Source organism: Macaca thibetana, chromosome 3 (genome assembly GCF_024542745.1).
Source record: "Macaca thibetana thibetana isolate TM-01 chromosome 3, ASM2454274v1, whole genome shotgun sequence".
Classification (NCBI taxonomy): Eukaryota; Metazoa; Chordata; class Mammalia; order Primates; family Cercopithecidae; genus Macaca; species Macaca thibetana.
Genome location: NC_065580.1, coordinates 143,359,886 through 143,378,220, shown reverse-complemented (window position 1 = coordinate 143,378,220; position 18,335 = coordinate 143,359,886). Strand labels below are relative to the sequence as shown.

Sequence of the window (18,335 nt, the reverse complement as noted above, 5' to 3'; positions counted from 1 at the left end):
CTCCTGCCTCAGCCTCCCGAGTAGCTGGGACTACAGGCGCCCGCCACCGCGCCCGGCTAGTTTTTTGTATTTTTTTAGTAGAGACGGGGTTTCACCGTGTTAGCCAGGATGGTCTCGATCTCCTGACCTTGTGATCCGCCCGTCTCGGCCTCCCAAAGTGCTGGGATTACAGGCTTGAGCCACCGCGCCCGGCCAAAACATTTAATTTTTTTAAAAAAGTTTTTGAGACGGAGTCTCGCTCTGTCGCCCAGGCTGGAGTGCAGTGGTGCAATCTCAGCTCACTGCAAGCTCCGCCTCCTGGGTTCACGCCATTCTCCTGCCTCAGCCTCCCGAGTAGCTAGGACTACAGGTGCCCGCCACCTCGCCTGGCTAGTTTTTTGTAGTTTTTAGTACAGACGGGGTTTCACCGTGTTAGCCAGGATGGTCTCGATCTGCTGACCTCGTGATCCGCCCGTCTTGGCCTCCCAAAATGCTGGGATTACACGCTTGAGCCACCGCGCCCGGCCTAATTAAAACATTTAAAAAATAGAGACAAGGGTCTCGCCATGTTGCTCAGGCTGGTCTCAAACTCTTGGGGCTCAAGCGATTCTCCCACCTTGGTCTCCCAAAGCGCTGAGATTCCAGGCATGAACCACCGCGCGCGACCTGGAAAGATATATACATATATATATATACACACACATATATATATATTTTTTCTTTTTTTGAGACAGTTTCGCTTTTGTTGCCCAGGCTCGAGTGCAATGGCTCGATCTCAGCTCACTGCAAACCCCGCCTCCAGGGTTCAAACGATTCTCCTGCCTCAGCCTCCCGAGTAGCTGGGATTACAGGCGCCTGCCACCACACCCGGCTAATTTTTGTATTTTCAGTAGAGCCGAGGTTTCACCATGTTGGCCAGGCTGGTCTCGAACTCCTAACCTCAGGTGATCCGCCAGCCTCGGCCTCCCAAAGTGCTGGGATTACAGGCGTGAGCCACAGCGCCCGGCCTGGATAAATCCTTTAAAAGAGAAAAGTTTGGGTGAGTCCCTGGCTGCCCGGCACAGAAGCGGGGGGGGGGCCGTGAAGCGGGTGGGATGCATTCGCTCCGGCCTGTGGGGACCCGGTCCGGCAGCCGGCCGCCGCGCGTGCGCACTGAGCGGGGGACCCCGCGCTCCTACCTGCACGTGGCCAGCGCCGGGCGCTGGGCCGCCGCTCCTGCAGTGCACGTTGGGGAGCCGGTACATGCAGGTGGGAAGCTCCACACGGAGAGGCGCGCCACCCCCGTGATAGGGCTTTACCTGGTACATCGGCATGGCGGAACCAAAGCAAGAGGGGCTAGCGCGTGCCAGACACCAACGCTCAAAAACCGTCAGAGGCCACGACGGAGGGCGGCCTCCTCCCTTCTGACCCTGCTGCGGGCGTTCGGGAAAACGCAGTCTGGTGTGCTCTGATTGACCCAGGCTTTTTGACGTCATGGACTCGACCTTTGACAGAGCCAATAGGCGAAAAGGAGAGACGGGAAGTATTTTCGCCGCCCCGCCCGGAAAGGGTGGAGCACAACGTCGAAAGCAGCCAATGGGAGTCCCGGAGGCGGAGCGCCTGTGGGAGCCGTGGAGGGAACTTTCCCAGTCCCGAGGCGCAACCGGGGTTGCATCCATGGAGCGAGCTGAGAGCTCGAGGTGAGCCGAGCTCGCGGTCTCCCCTCTCGCGCGCCCTCTTTGACAACCACGGCGTTCCAGCCTCCCTGGAAATGCGGGAAACATGGCCGAGGCGCGTGGCGAAGCCGCCGCGTGGAGGCCCCGGAGCAGCGACCTCAGCGCCCGAGCGATCCGGTGCCCCTTGGGTGCGCCTTGAGGCCGAGGCAAGCTCCTTCGGGGTCCTGGGCTGCGGGCAAAGGATTCGGCCCTGTAAGGAGTTGGGTTCGGCCCGTCCCAGACAGGCTTTGCCCACATCCCATCACAGGGCCGTGGACTTGAAGCCGGAGCGTGAAATCCGCATAGACTGAATGCATTTTCTTTCTACCTGTTCTCTCTCCACTTTTATTTTTATTTTTGTATTATTTAATTTTTAATTTTTTTTTTGTAGAGACGGGGATTTCGCTATGTTACCCAGGGCTGGTCTCGAACTCCTCAGCTCAAGCAATCCGCCCGCCTCGGCACCCCAAAGTGCTGGAATTACAGGAGTGATGCACTGTGCCTGGCCTTTTTAAAAAATTGAGGTTATTTTGGGGACGGTAGAGCGTCCAGACACATCCTAATTTGCATAGCCGCGCAGTTTTAAAAAATGCAATGCATTTCTACCTTTTAGAGTATGTGATTTCTGCCTATTAGGGTATGTGATTTCTGGCTGGTAAGCTACATCGAATCTTGGCTAGCACAGTTGCATTCCGTGTCAGATTTGTAAACGCAAATTTGCTTTCTGTATTTAAATATATTAGATATATTTAGTTAACTACATTTAAATGTATTGAGACATTTAAATAAATCTGGGGTCTCTATCTAAATGCGCTCTCTCCTCAAAATAAGTATCTGAAGTGGGCCGGGCGCGGTGGCTCACCCCTGTAATCCCAGCACTTTGGGAGGCCAAGGCGGGTGGATCATGAGGTCAGGAGTTCATGACCAGCCTTGCCAACATGGTGAAATACGGTTTCTACTAAAAATACAAAAATTAACCGGGCGTGGTGGCGGGAGCCTGTAATCCTAGCTACTTGGGAGGTTGAGGCAGGAGAATCTCTGGAACCCAGGAGGCGGAGGTTGCAGTGAGCTGAGATTGCACCACTGCAGTACCGCCTGGGCGACACAGCAAGACTCCGTCTCAAAAAAAAGAAAAAGTGGACCTGTAGCCTATAGTGTGTTGCCAAATAAACTTATTTTTAGAGATACTTTCCATTTTCTGTGGGGTCATCTGCAGTTTCACATGGTAGACAGACTTGGGTGAGATTCTTAGCAGGGTAGAATGAAGAGTAAAGAGGTTTGTTTATTTCACAAGGGTTTATTGAAGGCCTACCATGTGTTAAATGCTGTAGGAAATACCCAGTGATTTCTCTTTCATGGAGGTTTCCTGCCTTCTCTTAACAAGTTATCAAACTGTTTACTGGAAATTGCTAAGTTAGTGAACACACAGGATACATTCTTTGGATGAGCAGACATTGGTTGGGCAGAGGAGGAAGAGGAGAGCAGTTTAGACAGAGACCTGCTTATACACTGTAGTGTCTAAAAGAGCTTGTGATGTTCAGGAAGTAATTGTTCAGTGTGGTACAATGTAGGGCACGGCCGGTTGCGGTGGCTCACGCCTGTAATCCTAGCACTTTGGGAGGCTGAGGCAAGCGGATCACCTGAGGTCAGGAGTTCAAGACCAGCCTGGCCAACATGGTGAAACCCGGTTTCTACTAAAAACACAAAAATTAGCCGGGTGTGATGGTGGGCGCCTGTAATCCCAGCTACTTGGGAGGCTGAGACAGGAGAATTGCTTGAACCTGGGAGACGGAGGTTGCAGTGAGCTAAGATCATGCCATTGCACCCCAGCCTGGGTGACAGAGTGAGACTCTGTCTCAAATAATAATAATAATAATAATGTAGGGGACTTGATGAAGGGAAAGGATTAGAGAGATTCTGAAAAGAAGGTAGTTTTGGGCGCAGTGAGGACTAGATTTTAAATTTCGTATAGTAGGAAGTGGGGCACTTGTAAATTTTTTTTTTTTTTTTTTTTTTTTTTTGAGACGGAGTCTCGCTCTGTCGCCCGGGCTGGAGTGCAGTGGCCGGATCTTGGTTCACTGCAAGTTCCGCCTCCCGGGTTTACGCCATTCTCCTGCCTCAGCCTCCTGTGTAGCTGGGAGTACAGGCGCCCGCCACCTCGCCCGGCTAGTTTTTTGTGTTTTTTAGTAGAGACGGGGTTTCACCGTGTTAGCCAGGATGGTCTTGATCTCCTGACCTCGTGATCCACCCGTCTCGGCCTCCCAAAGTGCTGGGATTACAGGCTTGAGCCACCGCGCCCGGCCCACTTGTAAATTTTTAAGCAGAAAAATTATTTGACCAGATCTGTGATTTCAAAAATAGCTCTGGTGATAGAGTGGAGGATGGATTGGAGCAGGGAATGAGGGGAGATGAAACTGTTATAAAACTCTTAAAGCTCGTACAGCAAGAACTTTGAGGGTCTTTGCTGAGACAGCAGCTGGCAGCTTCAATTTGGAGTAGGGTATCAAAGGCAACTGTGTATAAGGAATCGTTATATAACTGGTACCCAATTTCCGAGATGATTTTGACTTAAACATTGTGTATTTCCCAGCATACTGTTGGTTTTTCTAATTATGTGGGAAATTATGTTGCTTTCACTTTGTTTGTTTTTTTTTGCTCTGTCGCCCAGGCTGGAGTGCAATGCCGCAATCTCGGCTCACTGCAACTTCCGCCTCCCGGGTTTAAGCGATTCTCCTGCCTCAGCCTCCTGAGTAGCTGGGATTACAGGTGCCCACCACCATGCCTGCCTAATTTTTTGTATTTTTAGTAGAGACGGGATTTCACCATGTTGGCCAGGCTGGTCTCGAACTCCTGACCTCAAGTGACCCACCCACCTCTGCCTCCCAAAGTGCTGGGATTACAGGCATGAGCCACGGCAGCCAGTCATGGTTTCACTTTTCAAGAAAGAAGACACCATTGTTGCCAAAGATTTTGGTAATTTGAGAGATACGATGTATGTTTTCTCCATGTGGATCCTAGTATAATTAGATAGTAAGGATGTGTTGAATTTGAAGTATCTATCCAGAAGTATTTTGGGTACATGTTTAAGGATTGTAAAACAGTGTTTCTATTTCTGGATATAATAAATGAATTTGCTAATATAATAAATGATTAGACCCATAAACTATTTACAGTGTTGAGTCATTTCCCACAGTGAAAATCAGGATGAAAATATATAGCTGAATATTTGCTTTGTTTCTTGTAACTGATTTCTTTAGTACAGAACCTGCTAAGGCCATCAAACCTATTGATCGGAAGTCAGTCCATCAGATTTGCTCTGGGCAGGTGGTACTGAATCTAAGCACTGCAGTGAAGGAGTTAGTAGAAAACAGTCTGGATGCTGGTGCCACTAATATTGGTAAGTTTGGGAGAGTTTTAAGCCACAAGAAATGATCAGTGAATGTTGTAGTCAAGAAACATTTGTTATTGAAACACGACTGTCAAGTGTTGATGTAGTAATAAAGTATTATTTTTAAGTTAAAATTAGTACCTATTATGTGCCTAGTACTTAGCTAGGTGGTAGTAACAGCTTTTATTGTGTTCTTATGGTGTGCCAGGCAGGTTTTATGCTAAGAATTACACAGAAATATTTAATATGCAAAATAGCTGGGCGTGGTGTCCCATGCCTGTAATCCTAGCCCTTTGAGAGGCTGAGATGGCGGAATTGCTTGAGGCCAAGAGTTCAAGACCAACCTGGCCAACATGGTGAGACCTCATCTCTATTAAAAAATAAAGTAGGCTGGGTGTGGTGGCTCACGCCTGTAATCCCAGCGCTTTGGGAGGCCAAGACGAGTGGATACCTGAGGTCAGAAGTTCAAGACCAGCCTGTCCGAAGTGGTGAAACTGTCTCTACTAAAAATACAAAAATTAGCTGGACCTGGTGGCAGAAGCCTGTAATCCCAGCTACTTGGGAGACTGAGGCACAAGAATTGCTTGAACCCGGGAGGCGGAGGTTGCAGTGAGCTGAGATCGTGCCACTGCACACCAGCCTGAGGACAGAGCAAGACTCCGTCTCAAAAACATAAAATAAAATAGGCCTGGAGTAGTGGCTCACATCTGTAATCCCAGCACTTTGGGAGGCTGAGGGGGGCTGATCATTTGAGGTCAGGAGTTCGAGACCAGTGTAACCAACATGGTGAAACCCTGTCTCTACTAAAAATACAAAAATTAGCCAGATGTGGTGGTGCATGGCTGTAATCTCAGCTCCTCAGGAGGCTGAGGGAGGAGAATTGCTTGAACCTGAGAGGTGGAGGTTGCCGTGAGCCAAGATCATGCCACCGTACTCTAGCCTGGGTGATGAGCAAAACTCCATCTCAAAAAAAAAAAAAAGACAAGGAAAAAGAAAATAATAAAATAAAAAAACATAAAAAGTTAATCTGCAGAATAACTTTATGAGATAGAACTTATTATCTCCATTTTACAGATGAGGAAATTAAGGGACAGCAAATTTCCTTCTTTTGAGATTATAAAGCTAATAAAATAGGGTCCAGGAAGTCTGATTCCAGAACCCATTCTCTCTTTTTTTTTTTGGAGGTGGAGTTTTGCTCTTGTTGCCCAGGCTGTAGTGCAATGGCACGATCTCGGCTCACTGCAACCTCCGCCTCCTGGGTTCAAGCGATTCTCCTGCCTCAGCTTCCCAAGTAGCTGGGATTACAGGCATGCACCACCAAGCCTGGCTAATTTTGTATTTTTAGTAGAGACAGAATTTCTCCATGTTGGTCAGGCTGGTCTCCAACTCCTGACCTCAGGTGATCTGCTCGCTTTGGCCTCCCAAAGTGCTGGGATTACAGGCATGATCCACTGTGCCCAGCCCCTGTTCTCTTTACTGGGTATGTTAAAATTATTTCTTTCAAAAGAAAAGGCTGGTCAAAGTGCAACGGTTTTACAACTAATTGATCACAACCAGTTACAGATTTTTTTTTTGTTCCTTTTCCACTCCAACTGCTTCACTTGACTAGCCTAGGGAAAAAAAAAAAAAAAAGAGGAAAGAAAGAAAAAGCTAAACTATTTAGTCTAGGCTAGTAAATAACCAGAAAGGACTTTATAAAAATGAAATATACAAAACGACACTAGTACATGTAACTAAAGGTATTGTTATGACTCTTAAATTTGCATATGTTATAAATAATGTCAATGTAAAAACTTATAGCATGGGTCCATTTTTAATAAATATGTAAATATTTTAAACTTTCTAGATCTAAAGCTTAAGGACTATGGAGTGGATCTCATTGAAGTTTCAGACAATGGATGTGGGGTAGAAGAAGAAAACTTCGAAGGCTTAAGTAAGTTGACTTTTTCTGATCCTATTATAAAATAATTGGGCCACATGTCCCAGCATTGTGAGTAACACTGTCTTGGGAAACGCAAAAGCAGTTTTTTAACTGCTTTTTAAAGCCAGTTACTAGATACCATGTATATTTGTTGTTATAGCACTTGAGATATCTTAATCCTTACTTTACACTGTCTTTCAGCTCTGAAACATCACACATCTAAGATTCAAGAGTTTGCTGACCTAACTCAGGTTGAAACTTTTGGCTTTCGGGGGGAAGCTCTGAGCTCACTTTGTGCACTGAGGTGATACAATATTTTTATCCATTCACTTGACCCCTTAGAAAAACCTCTCTGAAAATTAATTGGAATCATTATTCTTTACAATTTTCTATCTCAACATCTCAACTTCTAGCTTCTGAATTCTGTTTTGTCTCGCTGCCAATCTAAGTCATAGTACTTCTGAAATGTGAGCAATAAATAAATGAAATGAAGCAAATAGTATTGTTTAAAAAAATGGTTACCCTTATTAAAACAGTAACTTCTCAATTTTAACATAACATATAGATAATAAATGATAGTTACCATTGGTTTTCATTATCAGTTTTTAGGGAAACATTTAACCAAAGCACTATTTAATTATAGCACAGATACTAAATTTTCATAATTATATACAAATATATATATATGTATGTGTATATATGTGTGTGTGTATATATATATATATATGTTTTTTTTAGAAAGAGTTTTGCTCTGTCACCCAGGCTGGAGTGCAGTGGCACAGTCTCGGCTCACTGCAATCTCTGTCTTCCAGGATCAAGTGATTCTCGTGCCTGAGCCTCCTGAGGAGCTGGTACTATAGGCATGCACCACCACTCCTGGCTAATTTTTGTATTTTTAGTAGAGATGGGGTTTTGCCATGTTGCCCAGGCTGGTCTCGAACTCCTGGCCTCAAGTGATCTGCCCGCCTCGGCCTCCCAAAGTGCTGGAATAACAGGCATGAGCCACTGCACTCTGCCCTACATATACATTTTAATTATAATGTATTTTAGATTCTTTTAAAAAAATTTGTTCGAAGAGTAATAAAACAAATCTCTATTTGTGAATAAATGAATCTTGAGATCATTGACGGTTTTGCAGTTCAAGCTGAAAAACAAAATCAAAGCTCTTATCAAAACAAAGCATGTTTAGTGCTCTCTGTCTCACTGTCTTTTAGATGCCAAACCTTAGATTTTATGATGACTCCTCAACCGTTTAGATCTTGATGATCTCAAAGGGATCATCAGCTTTTTTTAGGAAAGTTTTGAGGGAAAAGCAAGCGAAGGAAAGAGTAGTCAGTGCCCAACATCATGGGCCTCTCACTGAACACACCATGCCTGGTATTCTCTCACAGCGACGTCACCATTTCCACCTGCCACGCATCGGCGAAGGTTGGGACTCGACTGGTGTTTGATCACAATGGAAAAATCATCCAGAAAGCCCCCTACCCCCGCCCCAGAGGGACCACAGTCAGCGTCCAGCAGTTATTTTCTACACTACCTGTGCGCCATAAGGAATTTCAAAGAAATATTAAGAAGGTACAGCAAATTAATCCTGGTTTTCAAGAGTATTGGTTAATGCACGTGAGCCAAAGATTTACTAAAGATGTTTATTCTGCTGTTGATTCTCTTCCCGTAATTTACTGAGACATGATTTATTTGCATTTCTCATTAAAGACTTAACATTAAAGACTTTAGGATGATGTACTTTTTTCTTTTCATCACATAGTGTTTATTAGGCCTGGGCAACATAGTGAGACCCTGTCTCTATGAAAAATTAAAAAAAAAAAATTGACTGGGCATGGTGGCATGCACCTGTAGTATCTAGCTACTTGGGAGGCTGAAGTGGGAGGATTACTTGAGCCCAGGAACTCGAGGCTGCAGTGAGCTATGACTGCACCCCTGCAATTCAGACTGGGAGACAGAGTAAGACCTTGTCTGGAAAAATATATATACGTATATATTTATTTTTTATTTTTATCTTTTTTTGAGATGGAGTATCACGTTGGTGCCCTGGCTGGAGTACCGTGGCCAATCTCGGTTCATTACAACCTCGACCTCCCGAGTTCAAGCAATTCTCCTGCCTCAGCCTTCTGAGTAGCTGGGATTACAGGCGTGTGCCACCACGCCTGGCTAATTTTTGTATTTTTAGTAGAGACGGAGTTTCACCGTGTCGGCCAGACTGGTCTGGAATTCCTGACCTCAGGTAATCCACCCACCTCGGCTTCTCAAAGTGCTGGGATTACAGGCGTGAGCCACCAGGCCTGGCCTTATGTACTTACATTTTAATAAGAATATTTCTTGGCCAGGTGCCGTGGCTCATGCCTGTAATCCCAGCACTTTGGGAGGCTGAGGCGGGCAGATCACGAGGTCAAGAGATCGAAACCATCCTGGCCAAAGTGGTGAAACCCTGTCTCTACTAAAAATACAAAAATTAGCCGGGCCTGGTGGTGTGCGTCTGTAGTCCTAGCTCCTGGGAAGGCTGAGGCAGGAGAACCACTTGAATCTGGGAGGTAGAGGTTGCAATGAGCTGAGATCACGCCATTGCACTCCAGCCTGAGCACAGAGCCAGAGTCCGTCTCAAAAAAAAAAAAAAAGAATATTTCTCTTGGTTTTCTGAGGAACGAGTTATTGGAACCCTTATGAATTTGAATGCAAATGAAAACAGCTAAATGTTATATAATTGTTGTGTTTAAAAAGCGGATTATAAAACTGTCTGTATTACATGATTACAGTTTTATAAAAACAAAACAACAGGCCTAGATGTGTATAGTATAAAGGCTGGAAGAGTCAGCACTTTCATGTTCTCAGCGGTTATCCTTGGATGTGAGATCCCATGCAGTTTTTGCTGTCTTCTTTGTGCCTGTTTTGTATGTGTATTTTTTATAATCTAAAAAGTTATTTAAACATATGCAGCTAAAAACTTTTTTTTACCTGTAAAGCATTTGGTGCTAATTTTAACTTTTTTTTTTTTTTTTAGATGGAGTCTTCTCACTCTGTCACCCAGGCTGGATTGCAGTGGTGTGATCTCGGCTCACTGCAACCTCCGCCTCCTGGGTTCAAGTGATTCTCCTGCCTCAGCCTCCCGAGTAGCTGGGATTATAGGTGTGTGCCACCACGCCCAGCTAATTTTTGTGTTTTTAGTAGAGATGGGGTTTCACCATGTTGGCCAGGCTGGTCTTGTACCCCTGACCTCAAGTGATCTGCCTGCCTCAGCCTCCCAAAATGTTGGGATTATAGGCCACTGCACTCAGCTGCTAATTTTAACTTTATTACATTTTTTCAAAATTGAAATTTTTTAAAATAGAGAAAACTTACTCTTTTTTTGTATTTTATGGTAAAAAAGTTAGTGCCTTAGCAAAATACAGGAATGTAGAACTTACGTTTGTTAAAGATAACCATTACTTACAGTTTGTATATCTTTTCAGACTCCTTTTAATTTCATGTGTTTGTAACTGTTGGAATAATTTTCAAGATACATTCATAAGTTAATATAATGAAAGCAAGTAATACAGAATGTACAGCATGCAAGTAATACAGAATTGTATGTGGTTGAAAGTTTTTTTTGCTTTTTTTTTTTTTTAAATTGAGACAGGGTCTTGCTCTCTCACCCAGGCTAGAATGTAGTGGCACAATCTCAGCTTACTGCAGCCTTGATCTCCCAGGCTTAATGGATCCTCCCACTTTAGCCTCCCAAGTAGCTGGGACTCCAGGCCCGTGCTACCATGCCCAGCTAATTTTTGTATTTTTTGTAGAGATGGGTCCATCTGTGTTGCCCAGGCAGGTCTCAAACTCATGGGCTGAAGCGATCCTCCCACCTCAGCCTCCCAAAGTGCTGGGATTACAGCTGTGAACCATCATGCCTGGCCGTATAACTGACTCTTTTTTTTTTTTTTTTTTGAGACGGAGTCTCGCTCTGTCGCCCAGGCTGGAATGCAGTGGCCGGATCTCAGCTCACTGCAAGCTCCGCCTCCCGGATTTATGGCATTCTCCTGCCTCAGCCTCCCGAGTAGCTGGGACTACAGGCGCCCGCCACCTTGCCCGGCTAGTTTTTTGTATTTTTTAGTAGAGACAGGGTTTCACCGTGTTAGCCAGGATGGTCTCGATCTCCTGACCTCGTGATCCGCCCGTCTCGGCCTCCCAAAGTGCTGGGATTATAGGCTTGAGCCACCGCGCCCGGCCATAACTGACTCTTTACTTAGCATATTGTGATTGTCTTCTTTAGTCGGTGTGCACTGCCTTATGCTTTGTCATTCTGCTGCAGTATGGCTATACCATAATTAATTAACTAACTCCTTGATGATGCTTGCTTAGGTCATTTCTGTTTTTTCATAGAGATTGTTTCAGTGAACATTTTTGTGTATCTCTTTGCATATCAAAATGCTTGTGCCAGTCTTTCTATTACAAAGATACATTTTAAAAGGAGAGATTATAAAATCAAACACAATGTACGTTTCAGTTTTTAAATTTTCATTTTTAGAGATAGGACCTCTCTCTGTCAGCCAGGCTGGAGTGCAGTGGTGCAATCATGGCTCACGGCAGCCTCGAACTCCTGGGCTCAAGTGATCCTCCCACCTCAGCCTCCTGAGTAACTGTGACTACAGGCGCATGCCACGACGCCCGGCTAATTTTTTTTTTTTAAATTTTTTGTAGAGACAGGGTCTTGCTGTGTTGCCCAGGCTGGTCCTGAACTCCTGGTCTCAAGTGATCCTCCTGCCCTCAGCCTCCTGAGCAGCCGGGATTGCAGGCTGTACTTTTACCAGGACACATGGCACATTGGGAAGTGAGAGGACTGTGACCAGGAGCCAAAAGCTCTGCGTTTCTTCTGTAGAATATAGGAAGATACCTCTTTACAGCTCATTCTGTCAACAGTGCTTCCCTTGATTTGTGCGATGATGTGAGAACCTTGCATTGGATGTTATAACTTGAGCTGTGTAATTCCTATAATATTAAAGTAACGTAGAATATTGTGTTTGTGTTTTTTAAACAGGAATATGCCAAAATGGTCCAGGTCTTACAGGCCTACTGTATCATTTCAGCAGGCATCCGTGTAAGTTGCTCCAATCAGCTTGGACAAGGAAAACGACAGCCTGTGGTGTGCACAGGTGGAAGCCCCAGCATAAAGGAAAATATCGGCTCTGTGTTTGGACAGAAGCAGGTAGTGTTGGCTGGTTACTTCAACGCCTCTTATTGCTCTGGATATTATGGCAGGTTTCCATTGTCTCTTCCAGTAGAATGGAGAATAAAATCTAAGAATTTTTTTTTTTTTTTGAGGCAGAGTCTCGCCCTGTCACCCAGGCTGGAGTGCAGTGGTGCTCTCTGGGCTCACTGCAACCTCCGCCTCCCAGGGTCAAGCAATTCTCCTGCCTCAGCCTCCCGAGTAGCTGGGATTACAGGCGCGTGACACCACGCCCAGCTAATTTTTTGTATCTTTAGTAGAGACGGGGTTTCACCATGTTGGCCAGGCTGGTCTTGAACTCCTGACCTCATGATCCACCCGCCTCGGCCTCCCAAAGTATTGGGATTACAGGTGTGAGCCACTGCGCCCGTCGATTTTTTTTTTTTTTTTTTTTTTTTGAGATGGAGTCTTGCTCTATCACGCAGGTTGGAATGCAGTGGCGTGATCTCGGCTCACTGCAACCTCTGCCTCCTGGGTCCAAGCAATTCTCCTGCCTCAGCCTCCTGAGTAGCTGGGAGTACAGGCACGTGCCATCAGGCCCAGCTAATTTTTTGTATTTTTAGTAGAGACGTGGTTTCATCTTGTTGGCCAGACTGGTCTCGAACTCCTGACCTCCAGTGATCAGCTTGCCTCAGCCTCCCAAAGTGCTAGGATTACAGACGTGAGCCACTGCGCCCATACTAAGAATCGATCTTTAAAGCGCCTACCAGCGCAGTGGCTCACGTCTGTAATCCCAGCACTTTGGGAGGCCAGGGTGGGCAGATGATGAGGTCAGGAGTTTGAGACCAGCCTGGCCAATATGGTGAAACCCTGTCTCTACTAAAAATACAAAAATTATCTGGGCATGGTGGCGGGCGCCTGTAGTCCCAGCTACTCGGGAGGCTGAGGCAGGAGAATTGCTGGAACCCAGGAGATGGAGGTTGCAGTGAGCTGAGATTGCACCATTGCACTGCAGCCTGAGCCACAAAGCGAGACACCGTCTTAAAAAAAAAAAAAGTACCTATCACAAAATTAATGTTTAAGAGCTGAATGTGTTCCATTTTATTCTTCCAGAGACACTCATATACTGCATCCTTTCACTGTCTCTCTGAAAAAAATGTAAGTTATTGTGGGCAGTGTGTGGGTTATGAATAAGTAGCCACTTGTTTCGTCTTTCTTGTATCATAAAATCAAAAGTGTTGTCCCGATGGCTCACACATGTAATCCCAGCACTTCAGGAGAAGAAATGGTTGGGATTATGTGTTTGAACCGCCCGGCCAACAATTCTGAGGTGGGAGAATCGCTTGAGCCCAGGAATTTAAGACCAGCCTGGATAACATGGCAAGATCCCATCTCTACAAAAAAATAAAAAAATTAGCCAGGTGTGGTGATGTGCACATGTAGTCCCAGCTGCTCACTCGGGAGGCTAGGCAGGAGAATGGCTTGAACCCACGAGTTTGACGCTGCAGTGAGGTAGGACTGAACCATTGCACTCCAGCCTGAGCAATAGAGGGAGAGACCCTGTCTCAAAAACCAAAACAAAAAAAAAGATTCTTTTAATTTTTTTGTGCTTGTAGTGCGGATAGCTTGACTAAGAAAGAAAACAGATAAGTCCACTCTGTCTTTATTAGGAAGTAACTGTAGTAACTGTGAATTTTTTTTTTTTTTTTTAGGTGCAAAGCCTCATTCCTTTTGTTCAGGTGCCCCCTAGTGACTCCGTGTGTGAAGAGTATGGTCTGAGCTGTTCGGATGCTCTGCATAATCTTTTTTAGTAAGTATTGCTGGCAAGAGAACTACAAGTGAACATTTTATCCTGAGAGGTTTTTTTTTTTTTTTTTTTTTTTTTTTTTTTTTAAGATAGTGATTTTAGGGCTAATAGTTTCATGGATTTTTTTTTTCTTTTTTTTTAGAGACAGAGTCTCACTCTGTTGCCCAGGCTGGAGTGTGATGGCGCTGTCTCGGCTCACTGCAACCTCTGCCTCCTGAGTTCAAGCAATTCTCCCGCCTCAGCCTCCTGAGTAGCTGGGACTACAGCGTGCACCACCACGCCTGGCTAATTTTGTATTTTCAGTAGAGACGAGGTTTCACCATGTTGACCAGGCTGGTCTCAAACTCCTGACCTCAGATGATCCGCCCACCTTGGCATCCCAAAGTGCTGGGATTACAGGCATGAGCCACCACGCCTGGCTAGGGATAATAGTCTTTTATGTCCTTTATAAAACTGTGAGCAGTGCTATTGCTAAGAAGGATGATTTATACAAGGGACTCAGTTACTTAATTCAAACCATGTTCCCAGTAACTGGTACATTTCAGGTGGTTTTCTGTTGAGTTAGTCTTCTTTAAGGCTCTGGTTAGTTAGACTAACTTTTAAATTATTGTATCATTTTAAATGATTTTAACTTTTTTGGCATCTGATGAAGGCAGTTCAGTGTCATTAGTTTTAGTGTAAGAAAATAGACACTTCCTGGCCAGGCGCGGTGGCTCACGCCTGTAATCCCAGCACTTTGGGAGGCTGAAGTGGGCGGATCATAAGGTCAGGAGATCGAGACCTTCCTGGCTAACATGGTGAAACCCCGTCTCTACTAAAAATACAAAAAATTAGCTGAGTGTCGTGGCGGGCGCCTGTAGTCCCAGCTACTCGGGAGGCTGAGGCAGGAGAATGGTGTGAACCCGGGAGGCAGAGCTTGCTGTGAGCCAAGATCTTGCCACTGCACTCCAGCCTGAGCGACAGAGGGAGACTCAGTCTCAAAAAAAAAAAAAAAAAGAAGAAAATAGACACTTCCATAAATGGGATTGCTCCTGTAAAGATCTCTCTCTCTCCCTCTGTCTCTCTCTCTCTCTATATATAATATATATAAAATATATATTTATAAAATATATATAATATATACTATATGTTATATATATTATTGTGTATAATATATAGTATACAACATACTATATATTGTATATATTATATATTATATATTGTATATCATATATATATGTTGGGGTTTTTTTTTTTTTGAGATGGAGTCTCGCTCTGTTGCCTAGGCTGGAGGTCAGTGCCGTGATCTTGGCTCACTGCAACCTCTGCCTCCCGGGTTCAAGCGATACTCCTGCCTCAGCCTCCTGAGAAGCTGGGGCTACCAGGCCTGGCTGATTTTTTGTATTTTTAGTGGAGACGGGGTTTTACCTTGTTGCTCAGGCTGGTCTTGAACTCCTGACCTCAGGTGATCCGCCCCCCCTTGGCCTCTCAAGGCTCTGGGATTTCAGGCATGAGCCACCGCACTGAGCCTAAGATCTGTATTTCTTTTTGTTTGTTTTTTTGCGTTTAGATCTATATTTCTTATTCCTCGTCCACTTGCTTTTGGCCTATGCCTGAGATTGTAAACACGGAGCTTCGTGTCTTCGTGTGAAGGTGGTGTTCTTCCGGAAACGCCGGTGTCCCCGGGGTGGGTCTCATGTGAAGCAAGGGCTTTACTAAGATGTGAGATACAAGCTTCCTAACCAGGAGATTGTGAAAGGGGAGGGAATGTGGGCAGAATCCTGAGCACAAGTGGTTAGACTTCATTGACAAACCAGGGGCGGCAGTACGGAGGTTCTGAGAATGCATGTGAAGCGAGACCCATTCCTCTTACGGAGGATTTATCAGGAAGGATAAGGAGAGCTGCAACACATCAGTGTTGGACCCACTGCATCGCCTGTGGTGCATTGCTTGACTGTAGGAGCTTCAGAGCATTCCAGAAGGTCTGGTTCTTTGATGACTCATCAAGATTTGGAGCACAGATACCCATGCACTGCAATAGTGATACTTATCAGCACGTCACCTGAGGTTTTGTTTTCATTTCACTTTAAGAATGTGCCATGTTGGCCGGGCGTGGTGGCTCATGCCTGTAATCCCAGCACTTTGGGAGGCCGAGGCGGGCGGATAACAAGGTCACAAGTTCAAAACCAGCCTGACCAACATGGTGAAACACCATCTCTACTAAATATACAAAAAAAGTCAGCCAGGCGTGGTGGTGCATGCCTGTAATCGCAGCTACTGGGGAGGCTGAGGCAGGAGAATCGCTTGAACCTGGGAGATGGAGGTTGCAGTGAGCCGAGATCGTGCCATTGCACTCCAGCCTGGGCAATAAGAGTGAAACTCCATCTCAAAAAAAAAAAAAAAAAAAAAGAATTTGCCATGTGATCGTATTTCTAATCCTTTTCACTCTGGAATCCTGTCCTCACCATATTAATGTTGAATAGCATCTCAGGTTTCATTTCACAATGCGCGCATGGAGTTGGAAGGAGTTCAACAGACAGACAGTTTTTCTTTATCAACCGGCGGCCTTGTGACCCAGCAAAGGTATTTACAATTTTTTTGTATTAGTTTATTCTTTATGCCTTTGACTTTTAATGGATAACTTTTTTTCTGATAATAGGCAGTTTACATGGAACTCGGGACTTTGAGAAACATGGCTTTAACATTACCTAATTTTGGGCATTTACAGAATTCTACTGCAGATGGCCCCCAACTTAAGATATTTCAACTAAAAAAAAAAAAAAAAGATGTTTCAACTGAAGATTTTTCTGGCCGGGAACAGTGGCTCATGCCTGTAATCCCAGCACTTTGGAAGGCCAAGGCGGGTGGATTGCTTGAGGCCAGGAGTTCGAGACCAGCCTGGCCAACATGACAAAACCCCGTCTCTACTAAAATACAAAAGATAGCCAGGCCTGGTGCCGCATGCCTGTAATCTTAGCTACATGGGAGGCTGAGGCAGGAGGATCGCTTGAACATGGGAGATGGAGGTTGCAGTGAGCCGAGATTGTGCCACTGCACTGCAGCCTGGGTGACAGAGTGAGACTGTGTCTCAAAAAAAAATTCTTTTTCTTTTTTTTTTGAGGTGGAGTCTCACTCTGTCACTCTGGTGCGATCTTGGCTCACTGCAAGCTCCGCCTCCCGGGTTCACGCCATTCTCCTGCCTCAGTCTCCTGAGTAGCTGGGACCACAGGCGCCCACCACCTCGCCTGGCTAATTTTTCGTATTTTTAGTAGAGACGGGGTTTCACCATGTTAGCCAAGAAGGTCTCGATTTCCTGACCTTGTGATCCGCCCGCCTCGGCCTCCAAAAGTGCTGGGATTACAGGCATGAGCCACCGCGCCTAGCCAAAAAAAAAAATATTTTTCTACTACTTTACCTTGTTGCAGAAGTTATTTTTGCAGTAGATACCATCCTTCAAGTACCTATGGAACCATTGTTTTTCGGTATAGTATTCAATAAATTACAGAAGATACTCAACATTTTATTATAAAATAGATATTGTGTTATTTTGCCTATAGACTAATGTAAGTATTCTGAGGCAAGGCTGAGATAGGACATTCAGTAGGTTAGGTTATCACAAAGGCATTTTTGACATACAATATTTTCAACTTATGGGTTTATCAGGACATAACCCTATCATAAGTCAAGGAGCGTATCTATCTGTGTACAGTTTTTTTGTTGTTGTTTTTTGGGTTTTTTTTGAGGCAGAGTCTCGCCCTGTCACCCAGGCTGGAGTGCAGTGGCGCAATCTTGGCTCACTGCAACCTCCACCTCCTGGGTTCAAGCGATTCTGCTGCCTCAGACTCCCAAGTAGCTGGGATTACAGGCCTGCGCCACCACGCCTGGCTAATTTTTTGTATCTTTAGTAGAGACAGAATTTCACCATGTGGCCGGGATGGTCTTGAACTCCTGACCTCGTGATCCGCCCGCCTTGGTCCCCCAAAGTGCTGGGATTACAGGCATGAGCCACCGCGCCTGGCCTCTGTGTATAGTTGTTTAAATTGCATATACGTGAGTGTGTTTGTATGTGAATATGTACGTTATATACGTTGTGTGTATATATACATACATATATAAACACATATTAATTACCAGTATATTTATTATTGTAAAAACTAAAACTATTTGAAGAAACTAAACATTTTATAACATTCTGTGTCACCTTTCAGTATAGACTGATTACATGGTTTCTATATTTTCTACAGATTTTTATATTTTCTCTTCCTTCTTTCTGTTTTCCTAGGAAAATAAGGGTTCAGATTGCTTCTGCCTCAAATTTAAACAGATCATCTTGATATGATTACAGCACAACATTGTACCTCAGTAATATTTTTTGTTTCTCTTTTTCTCTTTTTATTTTTTTTGAGATGGAG

At 44.9% G+C, this 18,335-nt stretch overlaps 2 protein-coding genes across 6 annotated transcripts in view; one reads left to right on the top strand and one right to left on the bottom strand.

The window, feature by feature from the left end:
* The window catches only part of AIMP2 (aminoacyl tRNA synthetase complex interacting multifunctional protein 2), a 344,265-nt gene that overhangs the window by 14,473 nt on the left and 311,457 nt on the right, over window positions 1-18,335 (bottom strand). Inside the window, exon 2 of one of the 2 annotated variants that reach the window (XM_050784150.1) lies at window positions 1,158-1,437. In XM_050784150.1, coding sequence (XP_050640107.1) covers window positions 1,158-1,292 — 135 coding nt within the window. In that variant the 5' untranslated portion in view covers window positions 1,293-1,437. Of the gene's footprint in view, window positions 1-1,157; window positions 1,438-18,335 lie in introns of those variants that run through there. The other variant, XM_050784149.1, reaches the window with a different exon arrangement.
* Window positions 1,435-18,335, top strand: part of PMS2 (PMS1 homolog 2, mismatch repair system component) — a 39,777-nt gene continuing 22,876 nt past the window's right edge. For 2 of the 4 annotated variants that reach the window (XM_050783953.1, XM_050783954.1), the window contains exons 1-8: window positions 1,536-1,658; window positions 4,931-5,070; window positions 6,908-6,994; window positions 7,184-7,286; window positions 8,374-8,557; window positions 12,009-12,176; window positions 13,850-13,947; window positions 16,407-16,506. In XM_050783953.1, the coding sequence (XP_050639910.1) occupies window positions 1,555-1,658; window positions 4,931-5,070; window positions 6,908-6,994; window positions 7,184-7,286; window positions 8,374-8,557; window positions 12,009-12,176; window positions 13,850-13,947; window positions 16,407-16,506 (984 nt within the window). In that variant the 5' untranslated portion in view covers window positions 1,536-1,554. Of the gene's footprint in view, window positions 1,659-4,930; window positions 5,071-6,907; window positions 6,995-7,183; window positions 7,287-8,373; window positions 8,558-10,042; window positions 10,124-12,008; window positions 12,177-13,849; window positions 13,948-16,406; window positions 16,507-18,335 lie in introns of those variants that run through there. The other 2 variants (XM_050783952.1, XM_050783955.1) reach the window with 2 other exon arrangements.